At 38.9% G+C, this 27,807-nt stretch overlaps 1 protein-coding gene across 5 annotated transcripts; it reads left to right on the top strand.

Annotated features, from left to right (window-relative positions):
- Window positions 1-959: 959 nt before the first annotated feature.
- On the top strand, window positions 960-27,714 carry ikbkg (inhibitor of nuclear factor kappa B kinase regulatory subunit gamma). Of its 5 annotated transcripts, XM_023290476.3 has the most exons (16): window positions 960-1,303; window positions 3,969-4,109; window positions 4,886-5,163; window positions 7,321-7,395; window positions 7,481-7,558; window positions 9,993-10,178; window positions 11,730-11,791; window positions 12,029-12,076; window positions 14,770-14,872; window positions 14,968-15,083; window positions 18,649-18,801; window positions 20,379-20,451; window positions 20,536-20,670; window positions 22,432-22,568; window positions 22,847-22,923; window positions 26,540-27,714. In XM_023290476.3, the coding sequence occupies exons 2-16, from the start codon at window positions 3,971-3,973 to the stop codon at window positions 26,728-26,730; spliced, it is 1,851 nt and encodes a 616-aa protein (XP_023146244.2). In that variant the 5' UTR covers window positions 960-1,303; window positions 3,969-3,970; the 3' UTR covers window positions 26,731-27,714. The 5 variants fall into 5 exon arrangements, with proteins under 5 accessions (XP_023146244.2, XP_054868962.1, XP_023146245.2 ...); XM_055012987.1 differs by lacking the exon at window positions 12,029-12,076 and having other exon boundaries at window positions 4,886-5,154; XM_023290477.3 differs by lacking the exon at window positions 12,029-12,076.
- Window positions 27,715-27,807: the final 93 nt, after the last annotated feature.

The raw sequence follows: 27,807 nt of genomic DNA, 5'->3' as shown, positions 1-27,807 counted from the left end.
GTAGAAGCTTCTGAGTTAGAAGCAGAGGTTGTGTGCATTGCTGGATTATACAATTTAGAAAAATATATTTTAAAAAACAACAACAATAAACAAAATAAATAAAAAATAACCCTAGAAGACTCATTAGCTAAAATAGCATTAGCCAGTCTGATGTTAGCTAAACAACATTAGCGTACTAATAGTGTACATAAGTGACAGCTTTGGCTACATATATTTATAATGTTTTTTTTTAACAGTATATAACTATGCTTTGTGTAAAAAACTAATAAAATATCATATATACAAAAATAAATAAATAATAACCCTAGAAGGCTTATTAGCTAAAATAGCATTAGCTAGTCTGATGCTAGCTAAATAACGCTAGCTTACCAATAGTTTACTGCAGCTTTGGCTACATATATTTAGAATTTATCTGTTTTTTTTACAGTACATATCTATGCTCATGTGTACAAAAAACGATATCCAATTGCATTTCATTTTATATATTTGTTTTAACACATCATTAGCTAAAATAGTATTACCCAGTTTGATGCTAGCTAAATAACGTTAGCATACTAATAGTGTACATGAGTGACAGCTTTGGCTACATATATTTATAATGTATACATATTTTTTACAGTATATATCAATGCTTATGTGTAAAAAATTAATGAAATATCATATATACAATAATAAATATATAATAACCCTAGAAGGCTTATTAGCTAAAATAGCATTAGCTAGTCTAATGCTAGCTAAATAACGCTAGCTTACCAATCGTTTACTTGTGACAGCTTTGGCTACATATATTTATAATTTAAATTTTTTTATTGTATATATCTATTCTTATGTGTAAAAAAACTAATGAAATTACATATATACAATTGCATTCCATTTCATTTTATGTATTTGTCTTTAAACGTCTATGCCTGTGAGGAAGTGTTGCCTGAGAGCCAGAACTCAGGGTTTGCACCGCCTCCATTTCCTGAGCTAACAAGACTCGCCTCGGCTGTGACAGACACCCTCAGCCCATCTTTAACACTCTCACGGCGGCAGGAAAACGTCGCTAAAGTGGGAAAAAAATGCCTTTAGGAGGATATACGGCTTGTTGATGTCGCTCGGTGTTCATGTCAGCCAACGAGTGCCTTGAATTACCCGGCGACTATTAGGCTAACTTAGCCTTGCTAGCGCAATAGCTAAGACGCTAGCTGTTTAGCCTTAGCCAGCTTTCAGACGCTAGCTAAATAGCGTAAGCTACTAATAGTTTACATGTGAGGGACGGCTTTGGCTCCTGTTTTAACCGAACTACTAAACCGAGAAACGGGTAAGAGAAGTTTCACACCTGTACTGCGGAAACTTTGTGTGTCAGATTTATTTGTAATGAAGACATTTGAATTTCGCTTTGCTAAGTTGAAGAAAACAACGTCGTCTTATACAATCGAGGCGAGATCGTGTGTTTGTGATCATGTCATCAGTAAAATCTGAAATCTGGTGGTTTTGTTTGAGCCTTAAACAAAAGATGTGTGTCACTGGGGCTCTTTGCCTCATGGTACTGAGGATGACGTAATGTTTTCCTCCCGTTCATCGGTACCTGTGCGCAGGTGTTGGGATGCACAACGAGCCCACCGTTTACCACGATAACAGCTGACCTGCTCACTCACCAGGTGGAGCAGGGTTTGGATCAGGAATTTAGATGATTAAGTGAAAGTGAAAGTTTATCCGTTGAGTTGTGGTTTGCCATGTGTCAGTAGGTGATGGAATGCAGATGTTCACTGCTGCCTCCAGAGGTTTGTCAGAGGAGCCATGTGGGGACACTGAAAATGTTGGTGTGGTGCACGAAAACCAAAAGAATCAAATGAATTTCAGGAATTCTGTTATGCTGCTGTTGCGTGAAGGCGAGTTGAAAAGTATGCCACTATGAGAAACACTAATTTGCATGCTGATAATTTGTTTTCTTATTTTACAGTGAATTTTTACAAATTTTCTTATTTGCATAAACCAAATTCAGGTACTTGGGGCTTAATGATTTGAAGAAAATATCTGACTGCGATTTGCGATTTGTGCTGAACTAAAATCTAAATTCAGCATGTAATATATTATTAAATTCTAGCCTTTCTTTTTGATATTTTTTGCACCAACACGTGGCATCTCTACTACAGAACAGACATCTTGAAACAACCACAACAAGCCTGCGCTACACTGGAAATGATAATGGGCATGTGGAGAGTCTAGAAACCACAAGCCAGTAATGAGTCACACATCCGCGACAGAATCTTCTCGAAGTTGCTTGTCAAATGTCCTCCTGAAGATTTCAGTAAAGTTGGTGGACATTTTGGGGGACAGGATCATGTTGTAGGACATCCAGAGCATCGTATGGCAGATTGTCTGTCCAAATGCTACCGTGCTAACTGAAACTACGTCGTGGCACAAACCGACGTGCCAGCATTCAGCATGCCCACAGTTTGTTCTCACCTTTCTCTTGTCATCTGTGGCTTTTTGTAGGAATTTCTGGCCACGCTATATGATCTTCTTTGAAACATCTGACTATGGTGTAGATCAACTCCATGTTTGAGAATTTATCGCCAGTTGAACAGCTCAGATTTTTATTTGTGCACAATTTACTCAATTTAGCCCATAAAAACATATTTAACTTCTAAGTCAGAAAAAGACCAACATTTTGCATGCTAAATGTATGTTTTGATCAGTACGAGAGTAAATAATTTGATAAACTTTGGTTTCTCATTTCATATGTTTATTTATTGCGACGACACAGTGCATATTAGTGAACATACAATCTCATAAGTTTACACAAGGTTGCAGTGAAAAAGATGGATTTAGCGCAACACTGATTTCCATCCGTTGTCCCACACATAAAGAAAAAACATACACAGTTACAGACTTATAAAAACGCTATAGTAAAACAAAGACAATGATGATGAATTAATTCTGGCTGGGTTAAACCTCCCCTAAAGTATTATTGTTTTACTAAAGTGCTTTCTAGGAAAAGCCTGTCATAAAGTGCTAATAGTTTAAAGTGCTTGTTTTGAAAGTGCCTGATTTTCTCAAAATTTCTTACTTTACAGTGAGTATTTTTAATTGTCTGATGTGCTTGGACCAGAACAGGAGCACAGGGTCGAACGATAATCTAAGTGCAGATTTAATATTATTTAAACTTCTGTTCAATATTTGCCTTGTAATAGATTTAAAACATGTTGGAACATTACCATCAAGAGATGCCATCAGAAGTGTGTCTGTGGCACAAAGAGAGCAGCATTATTTCCTGAAATCGTTGACACAACAGTATAAACACATATAACTATATCCACATTGCAGACTTTTTTGTGATTTCAAGTTAAAATAAAGGCATTTTATTAGCCGTAATACTAGGTGGGTACTTTTACGTTTGAAAAATAAACTTTACAGTCAGTGCTCACAGATGGCCAAAATATGTAATATGCAACCTACTGTTGGCATTTCTGTACAATGGTTTCTTGCCAATTATTGGCCGACATCTAGATATATTTTTGATGTTGGTCCAGCTAATTTATTTGCCAGGTTTTCTTTAAAAACAGAGATTTTGTGAAACGTGTTGTAAAGATGTTGAGTTGATTGTGAAAAGCTTCATGCATGTATACTTTGTAGAATGTCACAAGACTAAACTGTTTTGCTACTGCGAAACTGCATTTAATATTTATTCATAATTTAAATGTTCTCCATCTCTGTATTTTTACATTGTACATTTTGCATTTCATATTTTTTCATTGTTTGTGTTTTTACAATGACTCTAGGTGACATTATGTTGGATACCGCCGTATGTTTCTACTGATTATATTCTTGTTAGCATTTTAATTCTCTCACTATGTTACTGGTGCAGAAGTCATAGATGCATGAAAGTGCTGCTGCAGACAGACTTATTGACAATAGTTTCATAGGATATGTATGTGTGTTTGTAAATCTAAAATAATAATGTTATTGATGTGTTTTTGTAGGGATGGTGCAGCCTCAACCTGATGGTCCGATGCAGTGGGACATGTCCGGAGAGGATAGTGGAGGGGCCCTCAGGGTCCCACCAGAGCTGGCTGCCAATGAAGTAGTGACCAGATTGCTGGGTGACAACCAGCAGCTTAGAGGTAAGAATAATCACAGAATAAAAGGAAAAAATGTAGAGCAGTATTTAATCCACTAAACGCTGAGACAATAAGCAAAAAATGACAAAACTTGATAACATACAGCATTTCTCCTGCAGATGTTTTCTTGCTAATAGTAAAATTTGGGTATGAATTCAACATTTTTTTTTTGTTAGAGGGACGGTTTTACAGTTGCACAATTTCAGTTTAAGCAGTGAAAATCACAATACTTAAGTTATATCATAAAATTCATATCATCTCCTACACCAGGGGTGTCAGACTCATTTTAGTTCAGGTGCCACATTCAGCTCAAATTGATCTGAAGTGGACTAGACCAGTAAAATCATAACATAATAACCAACAAATAATGTCAACTCCAAATGTTTTCCTTTGTTTTAGTGCAAAAAAAGCATATGTACATTCTGAAAATGTTCATATCTTTTTACACAACATTATGAACAACCTGGAATTTATTAGATAAAAATAAATTCCGGAGGTGGGGGTGGGCGGGGTCGGGGTGGGGTGTTCGATACCACCATCACGACCCAATATTCGGATATTCGGGTCCAGCCCTAGTATTTTCACAGTAAGTATTCATTTTCAGCTCTGTAATTTTTACACTTTACAAAGTCATTTAGCGGGCCAGATTTGGCCCACGGGCCTTATGTTTGACACCTCTGTCCTGCACTTATCTTCTCCTCACAGTATTAGTTTATCTACAGGCCCCATGTTTTTAATAAGCATCAGTCTCCTTTTACCGTCATCCTCCTGTCCTCCAGAGGCTCTGCGGCGGAGCAATCTAGCCTTGCGTCAGCGCTGCGAGGAGATGGAGGGATGGCAGCGGAGAACGAGAGAGGAGCGAGAGTTTCTCAGCTGTCGTTTCCAGGAGGCTAGGGCGCTGGTGGAGAGGCTGGCCCAGGAGAACCACTCCTTACAGGGCCTGGTGAACGGACCGGCGTCCTCCTCCTCCAATCACTGCTGCAGCTCCAGCCAGACTGAAGACCTGCAGGGACGTCCAGCCAGGAACGGGCCGGCGGACGGACCACAGGTGAGCCAGGTGAAAATTCATTCGTCTTGTCTTTGTGTTTCTATTAATTTGCTGAGATCTGTTGCTGCTGTAATCATGACTGAATATTGCTGTTCATTGTAATTTTACAGAAGCAAGCAGACATTCACTGTGCTCTCTGTGGCCTCATTTTTCACTGCAATATAAAGTTCTGCACCTCTATGCAAACAGAAAAACCATGACTAGAAGTAGAGAAAGCTCAGAAATATCTTTTGTGAAGTGTCACAAAGACTCTATAAAATATTAAAAAATGAGAAAGCAAAAGTTTAATTTCTTTGATTTGACAAAATTTGGAAAATCCTGGAGCCTGCATGCCCAAACCGTTTTGTGCATGCATGTGTTATATTACTGTAAAGGCTCCTGACTCTACATATAGGTGTTTTACTTCTTGCGTTTTTGATTTGTTCCCGTTGTCCAATCTGATTTGTGTACACACTGCCTGCAGTTCTGCCCAGATCAACCAAAAAGTCACAGAATTTTTGTCACATGACTGTTGGTCACTGTTGAGTCACTACTGTCTTCATTATTTTGCCAAGGAGTGTAAGCAATTTTTAAATTTTTGATAGATTCTGGTTAGCACAAACAGTTTATTTTAGCAAATATTTAAATGAGACATACAGAATTAAGTGATTTTCCGCTGATATCTCTACACTATGAAGATGTCAAACCTGAACTGTAGTGACCTCTGCTTCTAGTAGAGCTGGGAGACCATTGTTGTCTGTTGTTCCTGTCATTACCTGACACATCTTCCTGAGACTCGACCCATTCATTTATGTCCTCTGTGGTGGAAATTAGTTTTTGATCGTTATCTTTTGACTCATTTGAGCTGCCCTATTAAATCCTGTTTCCCATTTCCAAACATATCTCGTGATTTCGTGGGACGAGGGGAAACTTTGTTTTCATGCTGAGACAAAACGCAGGCCTCCTGACTGTTGAGAGTTTAATTTATGTTCAAGGTCAGTTTAATTTAGTTTCTTAACCCTCCTGTTAGGTTCATTTCTCAGGAACAGCAAAAATGTTCCTGGGTCATGTTTAATTATCCAAAAGTGTCAAAAACCAAAAAAAATCCCATTAAACAGTGTTTATATGTCATTATTAACTCCATTACTAAACATTTCTATCAATGTTTAGCGCAGTGGTGTTCTTTAGCTCTCACAGATCATGGTTCAATGAGGATAAGTCACTCGTTTTTAATTAAAAACGCACGGTAAAACTTTTTTTAATGTACATTGGAAAGACCTACACAATAATTTTACGTAACATTTTATTTTACATTTGAAATTTTTTGAAATTTTTTTCTTTTCATGGAGTTAATAAATTAACACAAGACAACTCTTCTGTTCAGGATGTGTTTCCAAATGTGTGAAATGAACCATTTTCAATTTATATGCTGATTACACTTATTAAGCCAAGCAGAAGTTTCATACTGAAAAAAATAATGTTAACAATTTATTTTTTTAGATTTTCTTGCTTTAAAATGGGTCATTTTGACCCGTAACATAACAGGAGGGTTAAAGTTTCATTAGGAAATGACTGACATTCTTGTTTTCTTGTAAGCCTGTTTTGATTTAGAAGTGTTGCTGTTGTTTTTTGTTTGTTTTTATTCGTTGTGTTGTCCACTACAGTGGACGTGCTGGAAAATCTAAAAAGTTAAAATGAAAGATCCTTTTATCCCTCGGTTCTCGGGAGGATATAATGAAAAAAAAACATGAATAGATAGATAGATAGATAGATAGATAGATAGATAGATAGATAGATAGATAGATAGATAGATAGATAGATAGATAGATAGATAGATAGATAGATAGATAGATAGATAGATAGATAGATAGATAGATAGTATAACAACAGGAATAATAATAAGCATATAGGAGAGGTGCTTGGGTGATGATGGACCAGGATTATTGAGTTTTATTTATACATATTAGTGTATTATTATTGGTCAAAGTGCCTCCCCTAATACACACTGTGAAAAACTGGCCAAGAAATGAAAGATATATCACAACTGGTGTTTTGTTTTGCGTTTTTGTGAATAATATTTTATGGGGTTCACGCAGCAATCAGAAGAATTTAGATGGAATCCTCCAATGCCAAAGGTGTAATAAATGCACCTCTAATATTATTTCTTTTTTCTCTCATGTGTTCCAGACTCTAGACCACTGGGACAGGAAGAGAGTTGAAGATACAGAACAATACACGCAAACCACACCTCCTCGCAGCCTGGTAAGACATGTGTCTGTGTATTGATCCTGTTTCTGTGTTACTGTGGTCACTTAAACTGTACATTTGTGTATCCCTGTGTATCTAGGATGACGCAAGTGTGAGTATATTCTTGAGTCATGCAGTCACCTCGTCCCCAACCTCATTTTCAGAGGAACAGGGAGATGTAAGTTAGTCTGCTCACTCCATCCCGTTTCCACCAATCAAATCTCTGATTTCCTCTGCATTGCTTAGTTTGATTTGCCACTTTGCTTATCTTTGATCACACCTTAAAACTCTCATTCCTTCTGATAAAAACATGGCATCGCCTGTAAAACGTTCCAAGAATAAACCTGACACCAGCTGAGGTTATGGGGGATGGTGTTTTACATTTGGCAGAATAAACAATGAGGTTATCTCTGTTTTTTCATTTGATTCCCGAGCAGGAAGACGGGCTTGAGTACAATTTGTACCACAGTGAAGCACAGCATTAACACACATGTGATTGTCATTAGTAACACCCTGAGCTTTTTCACTGCAGTATAAAGTCTTGCACCTCTGTGGAAACAGAACAACCATGATGAGAAAAAGAGAGAACTCAGACATGCCTTTTAGTTATAAAGCTATAATGACATAAGTATAAAAAAAGGCGACTCTACATACTAAAGATAGTCATGGAAAAAAATGATTGGACCACCCTTGTTTTCTTCAATTTCTTGTTCATTTTAATGCCTGGTACCACTAAAGGTATATGTTTGGACAAATATAATGATAACAACAAAAATAGCTCATAAGAGTTTAATTTAAGAGCTGATATCAGATATTTTCCATGGTTTTCTTGATAATAACCAAAATCACTTCAGTTCTTCCATCAATAGCTATTGCATTGTTCTGCCAAAAGCAGCTTTTAGGATTCCATGTTTTCTTTTCTGTCTGTTTTAGTCACATGATCCACACAGGAGTTAGTACTGATTCCTAACCATTGTTTCTGATGACTGCAGCCATGCTTCATGTTCTCCACCAGCTTCTGACATTGTTCTGCTGTCACAACAGCCCATTCCTGTTGCACTAATTCAAACATATTTAATTTGTTTTTGTGCTTGTGGTTCTCCATTTAGCGTTTAATGATTTTCCACAGGTTTTCAATTGGATTTAGATCTACTGATTGAGCAGCCAAGGCATGGTTCTAATGTTCTGATTCTCCATCCAGGCTTTAACTGACCTTGCTGTGTGGTAAGGGGCATTGTCTTGTTGGAAAATCCAGTCATTGGAGGCAGGAAAGAGTTTTCCAGCTGATGGAAGAAGACTGTTTTCAAGAGTAGTCCTGTACATGAACCTGGTTGATTGTCCCTGTTCCACCGAGACTGAAACTACCCCAGATGGTCACTGATCCACCCCCATGTTCTACTGTAGGCACAGACAGCCTGGTTTGTAGCTTCTCTAGGCTTCCTCCTAACCAGTAAGTTGGCTGGAGTGGACATCAACTGAAACCTGGATTCATCCCTGAAGAGAACCTTAGTCCAATCATCAGCAGTCCAATCCTTGTGATCCCAGCAAAGAGTAACCAGCTTTCCTCTGCCTTTCCTTGATGAAGGGCTTCTTTCTGCCCTGTGTGACTTCAGACCAGCTTCAAGAAGTCGGTTTCCAACTGTCCTTGCTGAACAAGTCAGATTTCTCCATAGTGCCCACTCATTTTTAAGGTCCCTGGAGGTCTGAGGACGATTCCTGACACAGGAACAGATGAGTGCACAGTCATCTGGTGGGTAGAAAGATTTTTTGTTGCGACCAGCTAGCAGTTTGGTAGCACCATGTTGGGCTTGTTTTTCTTGGTGTAATGAACGGCTGTCTTGTAGATCTTCAGTTTTTTAACTACCTGTCTCTCATTCATGCCAATTTCCAGCAGTGCCAAGACGTCTGCCTTTGAGGCTTCACATGATTCTTTAGTTTTCGGCGTTATGTGAGAGCTGACAACTTCTGAGTTGTGCTACTGCTTGGATGTCAGCAGGAAACCACTTTGCATGTGCTGCTGATGACATGAAATGGCCTCTTATTTACCCTGGGATACAGTGAAGCTGAAGCATGTCAAATAGGACATAAAGTATTATGGAATCAGCTGCATTTTTTTGTCATGTTCATTGTATTCTTCAGGGAGTATACCTTTAGTGGTCCCAGGCATTAAAATGAACAAGAAATTGAAGAAAACAAGGGTGGTCTAATAATTTTTCCATGACTGTGTTTTCCTACTTCTATTTGTTTCCATCCTTATCGCCTGTCTGCTTTGTGTAAATGCAGCCTGCAGTTCAGCCGAGAAGGCAGTGAATTTTTTGTCCGTCAGTCATAGCTGAGTCACTAATAGCTTCATTGTTGCACAAAGCAGTCCAGAATTTAGAATTTTTCCAGAGACTAGTTAATGAAAACTGTACATTTTTAGCAAATTTTATTATTTTTTTTTATTTCAAGCGATTTTAATCTTAGTTGAAAATTCAATGATTCTTCTCTTTTTGCAGCATCATTTTCTTTTTTTTCAAGCTGCTGGTAGGTTGTGGGGGTTCACAGAGTTCATCTCATTTCTGAATCCCTCTCACATCTCGGTTTCTACTTTGCGCATGTTTTCTCTGCAGCCTGTGGAAGGTGCAAACGATTTCCTGCAGCTGCTGAAGAGCCACAAAGAGAAGCTGGAAGAAGGTATGCGAGAGCTGAGGAGGAAGAACGAAGAGCTGGAGCGGGAGAAGGATGAAGGAGACGGAGAGAGAGAGCGAATGCGTCGCTGCATCGACCAGCTAAGAGCCAAACTGGCCCAGGCACAGGTAACACTGAGACCCACGCATCAAGAAACTATACTGAGGTGTCAGTAAGGCTAAACACATTTTAATTATTCTTATTGGAGCCTTGTGTACCACAGCTTGTGACTAATTTTATTGCTTCACACACCCGCTGTGAGTACTGATAATTGCTAAGAAACCTCCCTCCGCTAGCCTGACAACCTTGTGTGACGTCATCCTCTCTGTTACCGCAAGACTCTCATGTTCTGGACTTGTATTGACATATTTGAGAAATGTTAGAAAGAAAATTCCCGGCCGTAACAATTGCTTTTGTGTCTTAAGCTCCTCCTAAGTTCAACTTTGACAAATATTGTGTGCAAACTGATGACATCTGCTATAGTTTTCGTATGTTTATGCTCTTTGTAGATTATAAAACCATTTTAAAGTGGAATATGTGGAAACATCACTAGAAAATGACCAGTGCCTCTATGAGAGCTTTGATACAGAAACACATCAGAGATTTTAGGTTAAACATGACATGTAGTCTTAAAAAAAAAAAAAAAAAAAAAAAAAAGGTATTTTAATTCTTGTCAAAAAGGAGGAGTTGCTAGGATTTTTGGGATCTAAAAAATAGCCATCACCGACATGGTCTTTTCAGGGCAAATGCCGATTTTTGGTAATGAAGAAGGTCCAATTTGGAACCGATATACGTTATATGTTATAGTTTAACAGCATGTGATAACAGGGAACCTGTCATTCATAACTAGCTTTCTTCTTCAATGACAGTCACGAGAACTGAATACGTAGGATAGCAACAGAAATGATGGCTTTAGAGCAACACAGAACACGAGGACGCTCTTTTCTGTTTCCTGTCACATCATTAACAGTTTGTCTCCTGCAGTTATATTAACTGTTCTTCTCTGTTTTCTTAATGTGTCACTGTTCTGTCACTTTTATTGCCCACTGAAGTTTAGATCTTGAACCAGTATAAAGTTTTCAACATTCTGTTTCAGGTTAATCTGTGGCTGTCTAATAACTTAGCAGCTAGCTGTTAGTGTAACCTTAGGCACTGTGAGAGAAGCTAATTTCCTGGTTTGTGTTTCTTGTTCAGCTATCGCAGGTTGTGTTTCTGCTAGAGATATGTGTCTGTTAGTTAGAATAGACAGTTAAAGTTAATTTTAATTTAGAAAGGCGTTACATGTACTCCAGGTAGCATTAGCCACAGGCCTGATAGCTAGCCTCTTCGTGATAGTCTTAGCCTAGTGTTGTCGGCAAACATTCTCAGTGTAACGGGGAAACGGGCACATTTGTGGAAAATTGTGGTGTTTATTGCAACTTTAACAACTACTCTTCAAACACAGCTCCGGTCTGCATATATGCTTGTCTGTATACGGTAGCTTTCAGTGTTGATTTCCTGTTGCTCGTCACGTTTAACCAGTCAGATAGAACTATGGGCAGGACATCGATGACTATATAATCGGTCTATCCATAATAAAAAATAGTTTGATCAACTAATCGCCTAGCTCCTTGCTCCTCTCTGTTACATCTTGTTTTTAACTTATAGATGATATTTTCTGTGATGTGAATGTTTCACAGGCGAGCGGTGCTACTGAGGACGTTGTTCCACATCGCTCTGAGGCGCAGCACTCCTCCGACTGGTACGATGCATTTTCCTTTTCATATGAACTTCATTGCATTGTCTGAAACTAACAGCACTAAACTGACTTCCTGCTGAAGTTTTGAATGCTATTTCCTTCATATTAACTGTACAGTATATCCGCAGATAATTCTCCTCTGTGGCATAAGGACAACACTAGTGTGCTCTTTTTGATTTCTGCCTGACGTCTGGGATGTCTTCCTCCTCCTCCTGCCTCTCTTTCTGTTCCTTCTTCCAGCTCTAGCCTAGCTAAACTCACAGAGCAGCTTCAGGCCACACAGGGCAGGTGAGCACACAGCTCTGTGTGGCTTTATCTTTCTCACTGTGTGCATGTTGGCTTTATACACTCCTCTCTCCATCACTGTGGATCTGGCAGCACTTCTACCTGCCTGCCTTTTATGTTTAAACTCATTTTGTTTCCAGTGTAGCCCTTTTCAGACATGGGATATGTAAAACTGCTGCTTTGACAGTCCGTTAAAGTGATGGCAACATTCTGAAATTCAGACATGGGGTCACTTTTAATGTTTCTCACAGTAGATTAAACTGCACAGCCAGTACACTATAATGCATAATAATGCACTAAAGACTAAATCTTAACTAGAATAGATCTCTATTGTCATTGTTAAACAACGAAATCCAGGTTAGCAGCTTTTGGGGTTAGTAGCGTTCAAGAAAAGAGCAAGGAATCATTACAAAAAATACAATAAAAATAAAATTTCACTTTGTAAGAACAAAATTGCACTCCGTATAGTATAATTAAAAAGACAAGTTAGTGCACATCAGGTAGTACATACAAATAGTGACATAACAACAGTCTAGTTTATTTGTGATTTTGTAAACACAGAACATTCTATCCAGGCGTGATGATAAAATAATTACTACATAACGACCAGTAAAATAAAAACATGACATGAGGAAAGCTATTGTGTAAAAAATGATTTAACTACAGATGATAAACTGTGACTCTCACCTGTCTAAGGTTGTCTGCTGCTGTTGTCTGATGCTGCAGATATTTAATAAACTCAGAAGACTCCTATAAACAGCTGGAAGCAACAAACTAAATGTCCGCTCCTGTTAACATCTTATTAAAACCAGGATTTCATTTATTAACTAGAAAAGCGTGGGTGGAACGCACTGAATATTAGAATTGGTTCATATCGTAACGAGACGAATACCGGTCACACGACATCGTCCGACAGGGTGTGGGGGGAATCCGAATATTTGGATCTCAAAAAAAATATTCGGATAACATCGTCACGACCGAATATTCGGATATTCGGTTCCAGCTCTAACCTAAACCCTGGCGGGAATTGATGGGACTTGGAAACACCCCCACAGTTTAATCAATTGTTCCTTGTATCATTTCCAACGGATAAGTCCTGATAAGTCCACACCTGTGGATTTGTAGTAGGATCACAATCATGTGATCGTCAGCAGGCAGCTGATGTAGTGTTCACTTGTTGTCATGGTTACAGTGACGCCGTGCCGCTATCTCACAATGATACAGAAATCTTTAACAAATCCATGGATCCAGACTATAAGCTGCATCACTGCCAAAATCTAATCACTTGGTCCTTGTGTCATTTCTGACCTTCCCTGAAAATTTCATCCAAAGCCGTTAGTCCGTTTTTGAGTAATGTTGCTAACAGACAGACAGACAGACAAACCAACACTGATCGTAACATAGCACCGCCTCGTTCCCTGACGGAGTAATAATGAATCTCATTAGTCTGAGCTGTTGTGTCCTTTGCCATAAATCTTTATTTTCATGGACATTTGAGGTTGTAGCCTAACAGATGTAAAATTTTAGAGTAAAATGAGGGCACACTGTGATGCTTCTGGACCAATATTGGTGCTGAAGTGCATCCATGTCATGTTTAAAATGTAGAATACACAAATCTTACTAAGTCTGAACAATGAAATTGTGATTTTTGCGGAAAATCGAGCATTGTAGTTATTCAGACACCAAACCAACACGTTCGGATGCCATCAGATTAACGGACAGGAGCACATGTCTGCAAGGGGCTTCTGTTCTATAGGATCTTTTGTTTTTCTGTAAACAAGGCATTTTACAGATTATCTTCCATCCAGTGTGGTTTTATTTTTTCTTATGTTGTGAAAATCATGACATATTTTTGTGGAACTGAGGGATCTATCGATTTATCTTCCATTTAATTAAAGGTTTGTTTTGTTATATTTACACATCATTTTGACAGAAGGATTTCAGTAAAGCATGTATTTATAATTATTTGAATAACAGTTGCAATTATTTTTTTATGATTACTTGCTTAATGTAGTGTAGACTGTATTGAGCAAGGACTATACCAAGCATCGTCACAAAGGCTCTGCATCGTGTTTGAAAAGTTTGAAGGGAATCAAATTATGCAGTTTTTTGTTGCTCATCTCATTCCAGAGTTCCTCTTTCATTCCTCTATTCATTCAACTGTTCTACATTAAAATATGAGTATTATTTGTGGTTTACGTGAACTTCCTCATCAGTATTGAGATGTAATATTCTGCTAGCTACCTGCTGAAAATGGATGTGAAGGAAATTGACACCATGTTGGTCTTTTATGAAAAACAAAAAGGCGCTTCTTTGTTTTTCAATGTAAAAAAAATCACAGATACAAAGATAATATACAATGGTTTATGCTCTACAAAATCATCTTCATCCAAGCATCAATTGTACAGAATCTGATTCAAGAAAACCTTTTATTATAATATTTTTTTTTTTTTTTTTACAAGGAGACCTGAAGAATAATGTGATATTGATAAATATGTGCGACAAGCTTAGATTTGGTTAAATCTTCTGACGGAGTTCAAGGGCCGTCAGAAAATTGAAAATTGAAAATTGGCGTTGCTTGCTTCTTTTTTTTATTGTTTCTGGCTCTGATAGATGTTGTAATTTTGCTGACAAGACTTGGCATACTTTTCTATAACTGGACTTAGCTGGCAGTTACAATTCAGGTTTTTCTGTAGGTATCGGGAGCTGGAGGAGAAACTCGATTACCTGCAGAAGAGTTCGGCTCAGCGGGACAGAACTGAAGCTCTGCTCAAACAGAAGGACAAGGACTGTGCTCAGGTATGAAATACGACCAGCTGTGATTTTTGTTTAAATCTTTAGAGACTTTTATCCGCAGTCAGTCGGATGCCTTGAAGCTCTTTGTGCTTTTGCAGCTGGCCAAGGATTGCGAGGCCCTGAAAGCTCAGGCAACCTCCCTGTTAGGAGAATTGAAGGAGAGGCAGAGCTGCTTGGACAAGAGCGAGATGGAGCGCAAAATGTTGGAAGAGAAGTAAGTTGTCATGTCAGCACAAATATTTATGCAGATTCTTCGCTGTGTCCAACTACAAAGTGAGATTAGTGGGTTAGCGAAGTAAGTTGGGCCAAAAGTTATAATTTTCAGTGTCACAAAGGTGGCTCTCTTTTTACCTGGCTGGATCTCCATGGTAACATACACTGTGGAGCTAGATCTCCATGGTAACATACGCTGTGGAGCTAGATCTCCATGGTAACATACGCTGTGGAGCTAGATCTCCATGGTAACATACGCTGTGGAGCTAGATCTCCATGGCAACGTATGCTGTGGAGCTAGATCTCCATGGTAACATATGCTGTGGAGCTAGATCTCCATGGTAACATACGCTGTGGAGCTAGATCTCCATGGTAACATACGCTGTGGAGCTAGATCTCCATGGTATCATACGCTGTGGAGCTAGATCTCCATGGTAACGTATGCTGTGGAGCTAGATCTCCATAGTAACATACGGTATGGAGCTAGATCTCCATGGTAACATATGCTGTGGAACTAGATCTCCATGGTAACATACGCTGTGGAGCTAGATTTCCATGGTAACATACGCTGTGGAGCTAGAGCTCCATGGTAACGTATGCTGTGGAGCTAGATCTCCATAGTAACATACGCTGTGGAGCTAGAGCTCCATGGTAACATATGCTGTGGAGCTAGATCTCCATGCTAACATACGCTGTGGAGCTAGATCTCCATGGTAACATACGCTGTGGAGCTAGATCTCCATGGTAACGTATGCTGTGGAGCTAGATCTCCATAGTAACATACGGTATGGAGCTAGATCTCCATGGTAACATATGCTGTGGAACTAGATCTCCATGGTAACATATGCTGTGGAGCTAGATTTCCATGGTAACATACGCTGTGGAGCTAGAGCTCCATGGTAACATATGCTGTGGAGCTAGATCTCCATGGTAACATATGCTGTGGAGCTAGATCTCCATGGTAACATATGCTGTGGAGCTAGATCTCCATGGTAACATATGCTGTGGAGCTAGATCTCCATGGTAACATATGCTGTGGAGCTAGATCTCCATGGTAACATATGCTGAGGAGCTAGATCTCCATGGTAACATATGCTGTGGAGCTAACCTGTTCTGGTTCTGTTCAGAGTTTCTGATTTAAATCGGCTGGAAGAAGCGTCTCCCTTTAACCAAGACGTTTCCTGAAGTTTATTCATAAGTGATGCAGATTCTCAGCTGAGGGAAAATGTTTTATCTGCAAACACCATAAGCTGTAAAACCACTGAATGAAGCAGTTACAGTGTCACACACTGTCAGGGTTCCCATGCGTCCTGGAAAACCTGGAAAATGATTGACCAATTTTCCAGTCATGGAAACATATGGAAAATGAGAAAAAAGGTCAAATGTCCTGGAAACGGTTACCTTATCCTGGAAGAATATTTATCCTCCCCCTGTCAATGCAAACAGTTTAAAAGTTATGCACATGCATGTCTGTTGTCACCTTATCTTCTGGGCAACATTAAGGCATATAACATATATATATATAATAATATATATATAATAGCGCTTCTCTGCGTCTAGCCGGCGCAGCGCCCCCCGTGACGCTACCAGCCAATTAAAAAGGCATTTCCCCTTGAGCAGTTCTGCAACCCAGTTCTTCCAGTTGACTTTGTCACTACATTTAGTGACTTTTCAGACCCCTTTAAGGACTTATTGCCTAGAGACAAAACTAGTGACTGTAAGTTGAAAAGTGTCGCCAGTGTTGGTCCACCAGTGTGAGGGTTTTCTCTGCCGTAGGCGGCCACAGGCTCTTCTCTGTCCTCTGTGGAGTGACAGCAGAGCAGAGTTCTAGTGGGCGTGTCGGTTCCTGATTGGCTGGGAGCTGCGAGATGCAACATCTCTGATTTCAGCACAGTGAGAGTTAAACAGGTAATCTGAATGGACCACGTTTCACTCAGTAGTTCACATTTGTTTTTTTGTCTGACAAAAAGAAGTGAATGAAAACAACATTAGGAACTCTGTTGTATTACTATGTGCACAGATAGATGGAGAGAAGAAATTAGAGAGATTAACGACTTTTCATGTTGACTTAATCTCTTCAATTTCCAATATAATTAGTTGTCAACAGAGTGGGATGCGCACAGAGACCACAGGGAAGAGGGGCACCCTTACAATGAGAAGACTGGAACTATAATATGTTCATTTGAACCGCTAGCATGGGTCAAGAAGCTAAAATAACTGAGCAACTTTTTTAAGGAGCATTTTTGTTAGAATGACATTGCTTTGTTTTATATTGACCTTATTACACTGCAGGATAAAGTTTTATTTTGATATTTTAGTTATATTTATGACAATTTCTGATTTGCTTGGGTATTTTGGCAGTGATTTTGATTTTAATTATATTTGAGGAAGCAGGTGCCAGATGTGTAAAAAATCTGAGTTGTGCAGTAAACTGACATGAAACAAAGGAAATTGTTTTTCAGAGATTTATTGAAAATATACAAATATTTTTTAAAAAATTGCACCAGAGAAAGTAAGAGAGAAGAAAAAGTTGAGTTAGGAATTACCCAATTGAACACTGTGACTCCAGTTTGTCATGCTGGTGCTATGCTGTAATCTGTGGGTGTGTTTGCATTGTTCTATGATACATTTGTCATAATTATTTTCATAGATAAATTATAGTCATAGACTGCACATCAAATATCTGAGTAAATAATATAGAAACAATCTGGGTAAATGCAAGTTACAACTGTAGTAAAGAACACTTCCAAAGAATGAGGGGGATGGGAATGTATGAGTGTACGACGTGATAACGTGTGTCTGTACCGGCTGAAAATGTCCTGGAAAAGTCCTGGAAAATAATTTCAGGCAAAGAGTGGGAACCCTGACTGTATGTGTCGTGTTGTCATGGAAACCCCGCATGTATTTAGTTGGTGATGCAGAAATCATATAAATATGTTTTAAGTTTGGTTCTGATTTGCTGTCATGTCTGTTTACATGCTGGTCCTGCAGCTGACAGAACACGAGAACATTGATTATTCTACTGGTGTTTATTACAGAGAATATTCAATCAGTAGCTTTAGTTTCACTTTGACTTGTCCAAAAATTTCAGTGATTTCCTGCGTCATTCGACAGTGTCAGACCAACAACCACTATAATACAATATCATGTTTAAATATATGAAGTCTGAAGTTATGTATAGCTGTTACTTATCAATAATCGGCTGCATTGATCATAAAATAAGTACATTAACACACGTTTTACAGTTTTCTACTAACATTCTTGTCTTACATCATTTGCAATTGCAGCACTTTTTACTGTCATATTTTTATTTTCATCATTGTTCTCCATCAAAACAACCTGTTGACTGAAGCAGCTGTGTTCAACCCCCACTTTTATGTGAACAGTTTGAAGCAGAAAGTGTGAGCTGACAAAGACAGTTGAAAACCATCTTCATGGTACTCGTTAACTCTGACTGAGATTTTAGTTTTCGTAGAGCTAACTTACACAAAGAAAGCCTGACTATGTTGAACTGTCTTCAGCCCTCTGTAGTTGTGCTGAGGTGTTGCTCTTTGCTTTGTGTGCAGGCTGTGCAGTAAGGTGAAGGCCCTGCAGGTGGCAGAGCGAGAGCAGGAGCAGCAGAGGAAGCAGCATCATGTGGCCATGGACAAGCTGCTGCTGCAGACCCAGAGCCTGGAGCAGGCCTTGAAGACAGAAAGACATGTGGTCACAGAGGAGAAGTGGGTCCAACACACACACAGATAGCAGATACCAGTAGAGTAATGCTTTTCTGCAATGTTAGGATATTTAGGAAGAAGTATTTGCTCCAGAGAGAGAAATATTTCTCACCTATACTTTAAAAAGCAGTGGTAAAGTTGTATTAAACACCATATTAAACATTCAGCCTTTATTGCATTGTCAATTAGATTAGATTCAAGAGTTTTTGTTCGTCATATGCTCGTACAGCAGGGATGTCAAACTCATTTTAGTTCAGGGGCCACATTCGGCCTAATTTGATCTCCAGTGGGCCGGACCAGTAAAATCATAACATAATAACCTATGAATAGCCACAACTCCAGATTTTTCCTTTGTTTTAGTACAAAAAAGTACATCCTGATAATGTTCACATTTAAGGAATTATCTTTTTACAAAACGTCATGACCAACCTGAAATTTCTTAAGAAAAATAAGTTCAATTTCAACAAGATTATGTCTCAGTTTATCATTTACACATTACAACTTACAGATCACAGAGTGTCTACAAAGGCACAAAACATTTAATCACAGGTATCTGGAACTGAACGATACAGTATTTTACTTTACTTTTACTCAAAATGACAAAAGTCAGACAAAGAAAGACAAAAAACAAGACAAAAATGACACACAAAATGGCAAAAATGAGAAACAAACTGACATGAAACAAGAGACAAAAAATTGGACAAAAAAGTTACAAAGTAACAAAAATAAGGCAAAAATGACACCGAGAGAAAAAAATGACAAAAATGAGAAACAAAGTGACAAAAAATCGACCAACAATACAAGCTTGACAAAAAAAGACACAAAATGACAAATAACACCAAACACAAAATGACAAAAAGAAGACAAAAAACACAAGCAAGACAAAAAGGAAACAAAACGACAAAAACGAGAAACAAAACAACAAAAACAAGACAAATCCCAAATCAACAGAAGAACAATGAGCAATCTAGTATTTTACATTATGATCAAAACAACTTGTGAAGGTCTAGAAATTTTTTAAAATTTATAGTTTTACAAATTTACAATTTGCAGTTAATGTCTTCCGTGTAATTTTTACACTTTACAAAGTCGTCCTGCGGGCCGGATTGGAGCCACCGGTTTTGGCCTGCGGGCCGCATGTTTGACACTCCTGTCGTACAATGTGTGCAGTCAAATGCAGAGTGACTGTTCTCAAGGCTGTGAAATAACAATAAGACATAAAAGGACAACTCTTTAAAAAAAACAATGGAAAATTATAAAAATTTCATAATGAGGTAGAGCTCTTAAACTAAAGTGTAGTTGTGTTATTGTGTTGTAAATAAATTAATAACTGCGTGTAGACACCGAGGTCCTCATATCACACTTGAACTTGCTTTGTGGCTCTTATCCAGGTTGTTTTCTCCTGACTAGATCTTTGTTTGTGTTGTATCGACTCTCAGATGTATGTCGCTTTGGATAAAAGCATCTGCTGAATGAAACTGTAGAATTTTTAGCTGTTTCACTCAATTGGTCTTTTTTTCTGAACTGTTACCAGTATATTGTGTTAAAAATTCTGCTTTCCCATTTTATATTTTTCTCAGGAAAAAACTGACACAGCTGCAGCATGCCTACACATGCCTCTTCAGAGACTACGATTCCAAACTGAAGAGTGAGGTAAAAACCCATTCAAACTTGCTTTTACCCTCATTGTTTTTTGCTGTTTGGTTTTGAACATGATTTTGTATGTTCGTCTTCCAGGGAGGAGATCTGTGCAGCCGACTGGAGGAGGCGGAGCGAGCTTTGGCCTTGAAACAGGACCTGATTGATAAACTGAAGGAGGAAGTGGAGCAGCAGAAAGGCTCTCTGGAGACTGTTCCTGTCCTCACCGCTCAGGTACAGTCACGGATCTGTTGTGCTTGTTTGACAGGTTGGATGTAGATGTGAAAACCACAAATACCTGTTTACATCTGCAGTACTGTTTGCTTAATATCACAGTTGATGACATTTTGACTTCTTTCACTCAGTAACAATTTTGGTCTTGTTGCTGTCTTGTTCTAAGGGTGTAAAAATACATAAAATTTGCCATTCACTTAGTTTTTAGCACAATGGATGCCATATATAGTTAAAATATAAAATTTCACTCCAACACACCTACTATACTTAATATCTAGTCCGTTTGGCTTCTTCTTGTAACCCGAAGCCTCAGACCCAGTTATCAGGTGTTATCAGTGACTGGAGACACATTGAAGGATTACAGTGTGTGATTACAGAAAGATAAACACAACTGATATAATTCTGCCAACAAACAGAGTGGCAGCATTTTTTCAGCGTCTTCTTCCTCTCTCTTCTGTGTTGAAACGCGACCAAATTGACAATTTAGTTGCTTTGCTTCACATATTTCCCTGTTTGTGTTGTCAGGTAACAGAATAGGTGTGAAGTGATGCCTGTTTTTAGGTATTGAAAAGATCAATATTTTATGAAAATTAGATCCAGGAACTTGTCCCAGATGCAGGAGGACAGGTAACCAAAGGCTTGTGGGTCATGTTACATTAGAGTAGAGCTGGAGGTGTGATGTGTTCAACCTTGACACAAATCCAAGGTGTTTGTTGTCCCAAATGGCCACATGTTCAACGAGGGAAAACATGGGCCACCCGAAGGACCCGTCATTGATATACTTTCATATACAAGCCGATACTTGGACTACTGCCCACTTTCATTTGTTCCTAAACTGCACAGTAGAGCACTGATTTTTACTGTCTCTGTTCACAAGATCATTTGTTGCTTTCTATTCCATACGCACTTACTGAGTCGGTTAAAAAGAATTTTCTTTACTCCATCTGCACATTTTGCATGGAATACGTAGCAGAAAAACTGGAAACTGAGTTAGTCTCATTGAGCACTTTTAAATCCAAACTGCGAGTTCTTGCACTTGCTTTTCACAATTTGCTTGTAAATTTTATCTTTTTTTATTTGTTTTTTGCTAGCGTTTTAAGTGCAATTTTGTAACTGTGTTTTGTATTTGCTGTTGCCCATCTTGGCCATGACTCCTCTGAAAAAGGTTCTTAATCTCAATGGGATTTCTCCTGGTTAAATAAAGCTTAATAAATGAATTTTTAAAAAAAGTGTTATCCAAGGAGAAGATTAACTAAAACCTATAGTTTTAGTTAACTTTTTTTTGTAACTATTTTGAAAACTAAGGTTTAATTGCTTTTTGATTTCATTGCAAATGTAGGAAAAACATGATTGAGTGGTTAGGTAATATGAATGAAACTTCATTGGAAATGAGTTATTCTTGAATAATAAGACTGACTGAGGATTCTGAAGACAGACACTGACTGGTTTTATTGTAACATAAGACAACATGCGCGTGTTCTTCATAATTTGCTCATGAATTTGATCTCTTTTTATTTGTTTTTTTTGCTCGTGTTTTAACTGTAATTTTGTAACTGTGTTGTGTATTTGCTGTTGCCCATCTTGGCCACGACTCCCTTAATCTCAGTGGGATTTCTCTAACAAAAAAAAAAAAAAAAAATGGACATCGCACATCTGAATAAGCTGCATGTTAACATGTTTATGTAATGCAGAGATCCTGAAGTGAAGCTAAATGACTGCTGTGCAGTCACATCTCCCCTTTTTCTTTCTGTTTTTGCTCAGGCTGAGATCTACAAGGCAGATTTCCTGGCGGAGCGAGAAGCGAGAGAGAAGCTGAACCAGAAGAAGGAGGAACTGCAGGATCAGCTGAATCAGGCCATGACTGAGATCGAGAGACTCAAGCAAGAAGCCACATCACGGTAAAAAACTAAAGTTAATGTCATTTCTTATCCAGGGTGACATCGTATTGAATCTCTCACCCTCAATCTCAGTTGCTAATCAGATGTTGGTTCAGCATCTTTAGGCAACTTTAGCTTTTCTGCATGCGTCATCAAAGGCAGGACTGTTAATATCTGAAGTCAGCAGGATCAGCATTTGTCCTCTGCTACTACTTCTACTATTACACACAGATATTGCCTTTGAGATTTATTAAGATGCGATTACACATTAAAGCTGTCAACGTTCACCTCTGTTTCAGTGCACGTATGGAGCAAATGAAGCTGAGACACCTGGAAGACTTTCCTGCACGGCCACCGCACATTCCCCCTCCACCAGGTACATCACAACCAGTGCAAACACAAAAACGTTTGAAACAACATACACTTCAATGTGAAGTACTACTAATTATTTTTAGGCCTTTACAGCAAAAATCGAAGGCAAATGCATTAGTAAACTAAGTAATAAATAGTCAGTTATGTGAAAACGGATAGCTTTACTGTCACAACTGAAAAAAGAAAGTCCAGTCACGTGGGGCTGCAACTAAGTGTTTCCATTATTAATTAATCTGATGAATTTTCTTGATTAATACATTCAATACTTGGTCCAACACTCTTTAACATTTACATCAACAATACAACCCATGCTGTAACCAATTCGCACATCAATCTGTACGCCGATGACACCATTGTCTGTACACCTAGTTCCTCCCTCCACACTGCCCTGTCTGTGCTACAGATTAGCTTCAATAACTTCTTCCGGTCAACTTCTGACACTAAACATAACAAAATTAAATGTATGGTCTTCAACAGAAACCTCCCACAAATTGAATATCCAATCAAACTTCTCTGACTGAGAGAGAGAGCAGGTAGAAACTTAGCTCTGCAGGTGGATGAAATTTGAAGCTCTTGAGCTTCAAATTTCATCTTCCTGCCTCATCGGGCTCACAAGAATTTGAAGCTCAAGAGAGCCAGGGAATGTGTAAAAAAAAAAAAAAAAAACAGAAACCTTCAATGTTTCGATTCTCGGTCGAGGAAGATAAGAGATGCCATGATACAGGTGAACGGAATCCTCGTCAGCCCATCTCCGAATCTCTAAATGAGGCTTAGTCAACCGTAACTGGTTCCCTTGGGTGACTGTATGTGGTACTGAAAGACCCAGAACGCCTCACCGGGAAATATCACTGATGATGTGTTCAGGTGCATCCATATGATTGTTACAACACTTGCAATAGATATTCTACGATACAGGGAAGAAATAAATTAAAGCAAAAGACCTGAAAGTTGAGTTGTGAAGTTCTCTCTGCTGACTAAAAACACACAAACTGTTTCATTAGTTGTAGGATCTCTGCTGTAAATGATCTGGTTACGTGTAGAGGCAATGGAAGGATCTGTGTGGTAATGTTTCCTGTAGTAGTGATATGGGCTGAAACACCTGCAAATCGGTATCAGGGTCAGAAGACTGAGAGAAAAAACAGAAAATGTGCTGAGTCATGATATAATAAGCTCCCAGCTGAGACTTTTCTGCTCATTTTTCTTGGCTGGTTTAAGTTGACCTTGGTAGAAGAATTTTGGCCACATCATAAGTAATCGTAAACCTCCAGAACCTACAGAACCGACCCAAAGCTTTGTGTTCTCTGTTGTTTTATGTGCACAAACTATATGTACATTTGGGAAGTTTCTTTAGCAAACAGAATAAATGGAACAACAGACAGATCTATTGACAGGGTTCATAAAAGGAGGACATATTTAACATATTTTCTACTTCACAGTCAGGTTCATACACTCACTGGCTGCTGTGTAAGGTACACTTGTTCAATCACTTAACACAAATAGGTAATCAGCCAATCACATTGCTGCAACTCAATGCATTTAGGTGTGTGGACATGGTCAAGACAACTTGCTGGAGTTCCAACTGAGCATCAGAATGGGGAAGAAAGGGGACGTAAGTGACTGTGAACATGGCATGGTTGTTGGTGCCAGACGGGCTGGTCTTCAGAAACTACTGGTCTATTGGAATTTTGACACCCAACCATCTCTAGGGTTTACGGAGAATGGTCTGAAAAAAAGAAAATCCAGAAATCCAGTGAGCTGTGTGGTTTTGTTGATGTGAGAGGTCAGAGAAAAATGGGCAGACTAGTTGGAGATGATAGAAAGGCAACAGTAACTCAAATAACCACTTATTACAACCAAGGAATGCAGAATACCGTCTCTGAACCACAACACGTCCAACCTTGAAGAAGATGGACTATAGCAGCAGAAGACCACACCAGGTGTCACTCCTGTCAGCTAAGAACAGGAAACTGAGGCTACAGTTCACACATGCTCACCAAAACTGGACAATAGAAGATTGGAAAAACGTTGCCTGGTCTGCTGAGTCTCCATTTCAGCTGCAACATTCAGATGGTCAGAATTTGGCATAAACAACATGAAAGCATGGATCCATAAAATTAGAAAAATGAGACAAAAAACAACAAAAAGAGATTGAAAATGACAAAAAAATCAAACAAAAACAACAAAAAGGTTGAAAATGACAAAAAGTGAGAAAATAAAAAGATTGAAAATGGCAAAAAATAGTCAAAAAAAAAACAGACTGAAAATGAGAAAAAAAATCAAAGAGATTGAAAATGACCAAAAAATTGGCTAAAAGCAACAAAAAGAGATTGAAAATGAACAAACAAATGTGGTGTAAACAACATGAAAGCATGGATCCATCCTGCCTTGTATCAACGGTTCAGCTGCTGGTGTGGGGGATATTTTCTTGACACACTTTGGGCCCCGTATTACCAACTGATCATGGTTTAAACTCCACAGCCTACCTGAGTATTGTTGCTTACCATGTCCATCCCTTTATGACCACAGTGGACCATCTTCTGATGCTACTTCCACCAGGATAATGCTTTATGTCACAAGGATCAAATCATCTCAGACTGGTTTCTTGAACATGACGATGAGTTCACTATACTCCAGTGACCTCCACAGTCACCAGATCTCGATCCAATAGAACCTTTGAGATGTGGTGGAATGGGAGATTGGCATCATGGACGTGCAGCAACTGCATGATGCTATCATGTCAATATGGACCAAAATCCCTGAGGAATGTTTCCAACACCCTGTTGAAAGTAGACATGAAGAATTAATGCAGTTCTGAAGATAAAAGAGGGTTCAACCTTTTACTAGCAAGGTGGACCTAATAAAGTGGCCAGTGAGTGTATTAGTATTTCCTCAGTGCTGAAGGGGAAACAGCCCTGCTACCAAATACTACATAATTGCATCTTAGCACCGAGTATTGTCCACTTTTGTACCTGTGACCTGCTTGTACAACAAAATTTCCTTTAATACAATACAATACAATACAATAACTTTATTAATCCCCGAAGGGAAATCCAATTGTCTGGAGTCTCATCTGTTTACTTTAAAATTAAATAGTCCATTTGCTGATGGTAAGAAAGATTTTCTGAGTCTTTCTGTCCTGCAGCGCAGGGATAACAGCCGTCCACCACCGATGTTTCGTTGCTCATTGAGGCAGATATGAAGTGGATGATCCATGTTTGTCAGAATGGCCTCCATCTTGCTCAGTGCATGTCTCTCCACCTCATCCTCCAATGAGTTCAGTCTGATTCCAACCACAGAGCCAGCTTTTTTAATCAGTTTGTTCAAACGCCTTGCATCCTTGTTTTTTATACTGCCTCCCCAGCAGACTGCAGCATAAACCAGGACACTTGCTACCACAGACTGATAAAACATCTGCAGCATCTTACTGCAGATGTCTAATGATCGAAGTCTTCTGAGGCAAAAAAGTCGGCTCTGGCCCTTTTTGTATTACTATTACTTTATATTACTTTAAATAGCGGGCTGTTGTAGATAACAGTTTGCACGGAAGAAATAAAATATTTCTCAAAATGTTTGTCTGCTAAGAAGCTGTTTTGACATTCTTTCTTCCTCTTTCGTCTCAGGTGTGTTCCCTGGTGCAGCTTTCAACACGGTGCCTCCTGCCTCCTCATTCCGCCATCAGGGTCCGATACCAGTTGGCGATCAAGGAGCTGCCGGAGTCGAGGACCTGCCAGATTTATGTTGTCCTAAGTGCCAGTACCTGGCTCCAGATATGGACACGCTGCAGATTCACGTCATGGACTGTATACAGTAACACGAGCCTAGTTCAGTGCACCGTGACACCACGGATATACTGTATATGGTATATTTACGTTCAGTGTGTCTACTCCCAGTTTTGGGCACAACCTGGGGAAAAAAACATGTCTGGTGTTTGCACTTTACTCTCTCTCTGCCATGCAAACACACATACACAAACCTGAACACATATTGTGGATGCCACCGTTTTAGAAATTGAATATGTTGGAATACAGACAAGTCATGTCAAGGCAATCGGATGACAGTAACCAGCATGATATTATCCCACAACTGCGCCGTGGATTCAGTTTCTGCTTCAGCTTTTTCCATCCTTTGCATCCTTTCCAGCACCTTTTTATTTCCTTTCCTGTGCCTTGCCAATGAGTCGGCACACTATCATCAATCAGTATTTAAACACGATCCCTGATCTCTCGCCTCAGTTCTGTTTTTCATGCAGCTACACGCTGTGGAGTGCATGTGTACACTTTTGACTGCATCACCCATCGACACATCTACAATCATCGGACCTACGGGATGACGCCATGTCAAAAAAAAGAAGAGACAATTCAGAGGAGTTTCTTTTCCCCACGAAAAGGAGAAAAACATGAATAATCTAGTGAGCTTTAAATAATATTCAAGTATGTTTTGGTTGTAAATGTAGCCGTCTGCATTACCTCAAAACATGTATTATTATGTATTAGAGATGGAGTTACTCTTGTTGAAAAAAAGTAGCCATTCTCTGTGTTCTGTGCCTGTGTACACGTTTTACCGCTTTATCTCTGATGCTAGACTTGACCCTGAACCCACCACTGCCTCCCCTTTGTGCCCCTTTATTCCGTCTCTTCCTTACCTGTGCCACCTTAGCTATTTATCTATCTGAATGTAAACACATTGAGGTTCCGTCACAGTTTGTGTGACTGTTGTCTGTAATTACATATCCTTCGTTGCTAAGAATATAGCTTCAAACTGTCGGAGATTTACGAAATAAACCAGTTATTCATTAGCCCTCGTGTGATTCATAGAGCGAGTGTAGTACAACTTGGGAGAAACCATTTGCGACTATTCGGGGGGAAGTGTTTTATTTGTATTGCCTTTA

Source organism: Amphiprion ocellaris, chromosome 8 (assembly GCF_022539595.1).
Source record: "Amphiprion ocellaris isolate individual 3 ecotype Okinawa chromosome 8, ASM2253959v1, whole genome shotgun sequence".
In the NCBI taxonomy this organism is placed as follows: domain Eukaryota; kingdom Metazoa; phylum Chordata; class Actinopteri; family Pomacentridae; genus Amphiprion; species Amphiprion ocellaris.
This window is presented reverse-complemented; position numbering and strand designations above follow the sequence as displayed.

What these genes read in the sequence shown, in the direction of transcription:
- ikbkg (XM_023290476.3), top strand. Translation starts at nt 3,971, where the DNA reads ATGGTGCAGCCTCAACCTGATGGTCCGATGCAGTGGGACATGTCCGGA. An exon ending in CATGTGGTCACAGAGGAGAA is followed by an intron (nt 18,802 to 20,378) that starts GTGGGTCCAACA and finishes TATTTTTCTCAG; the next exon opens with GAAAAAACTGACACAGCTGC. An exon ending in AAGCAAGAAGCCACATCACG is followed by an intron (nt 22,569 to 22,846) that starts GTAAAAAACTAA and finishes CCTCTGTTTCAG; the next exon opens with TGCACGTATGGAGCAAATGA.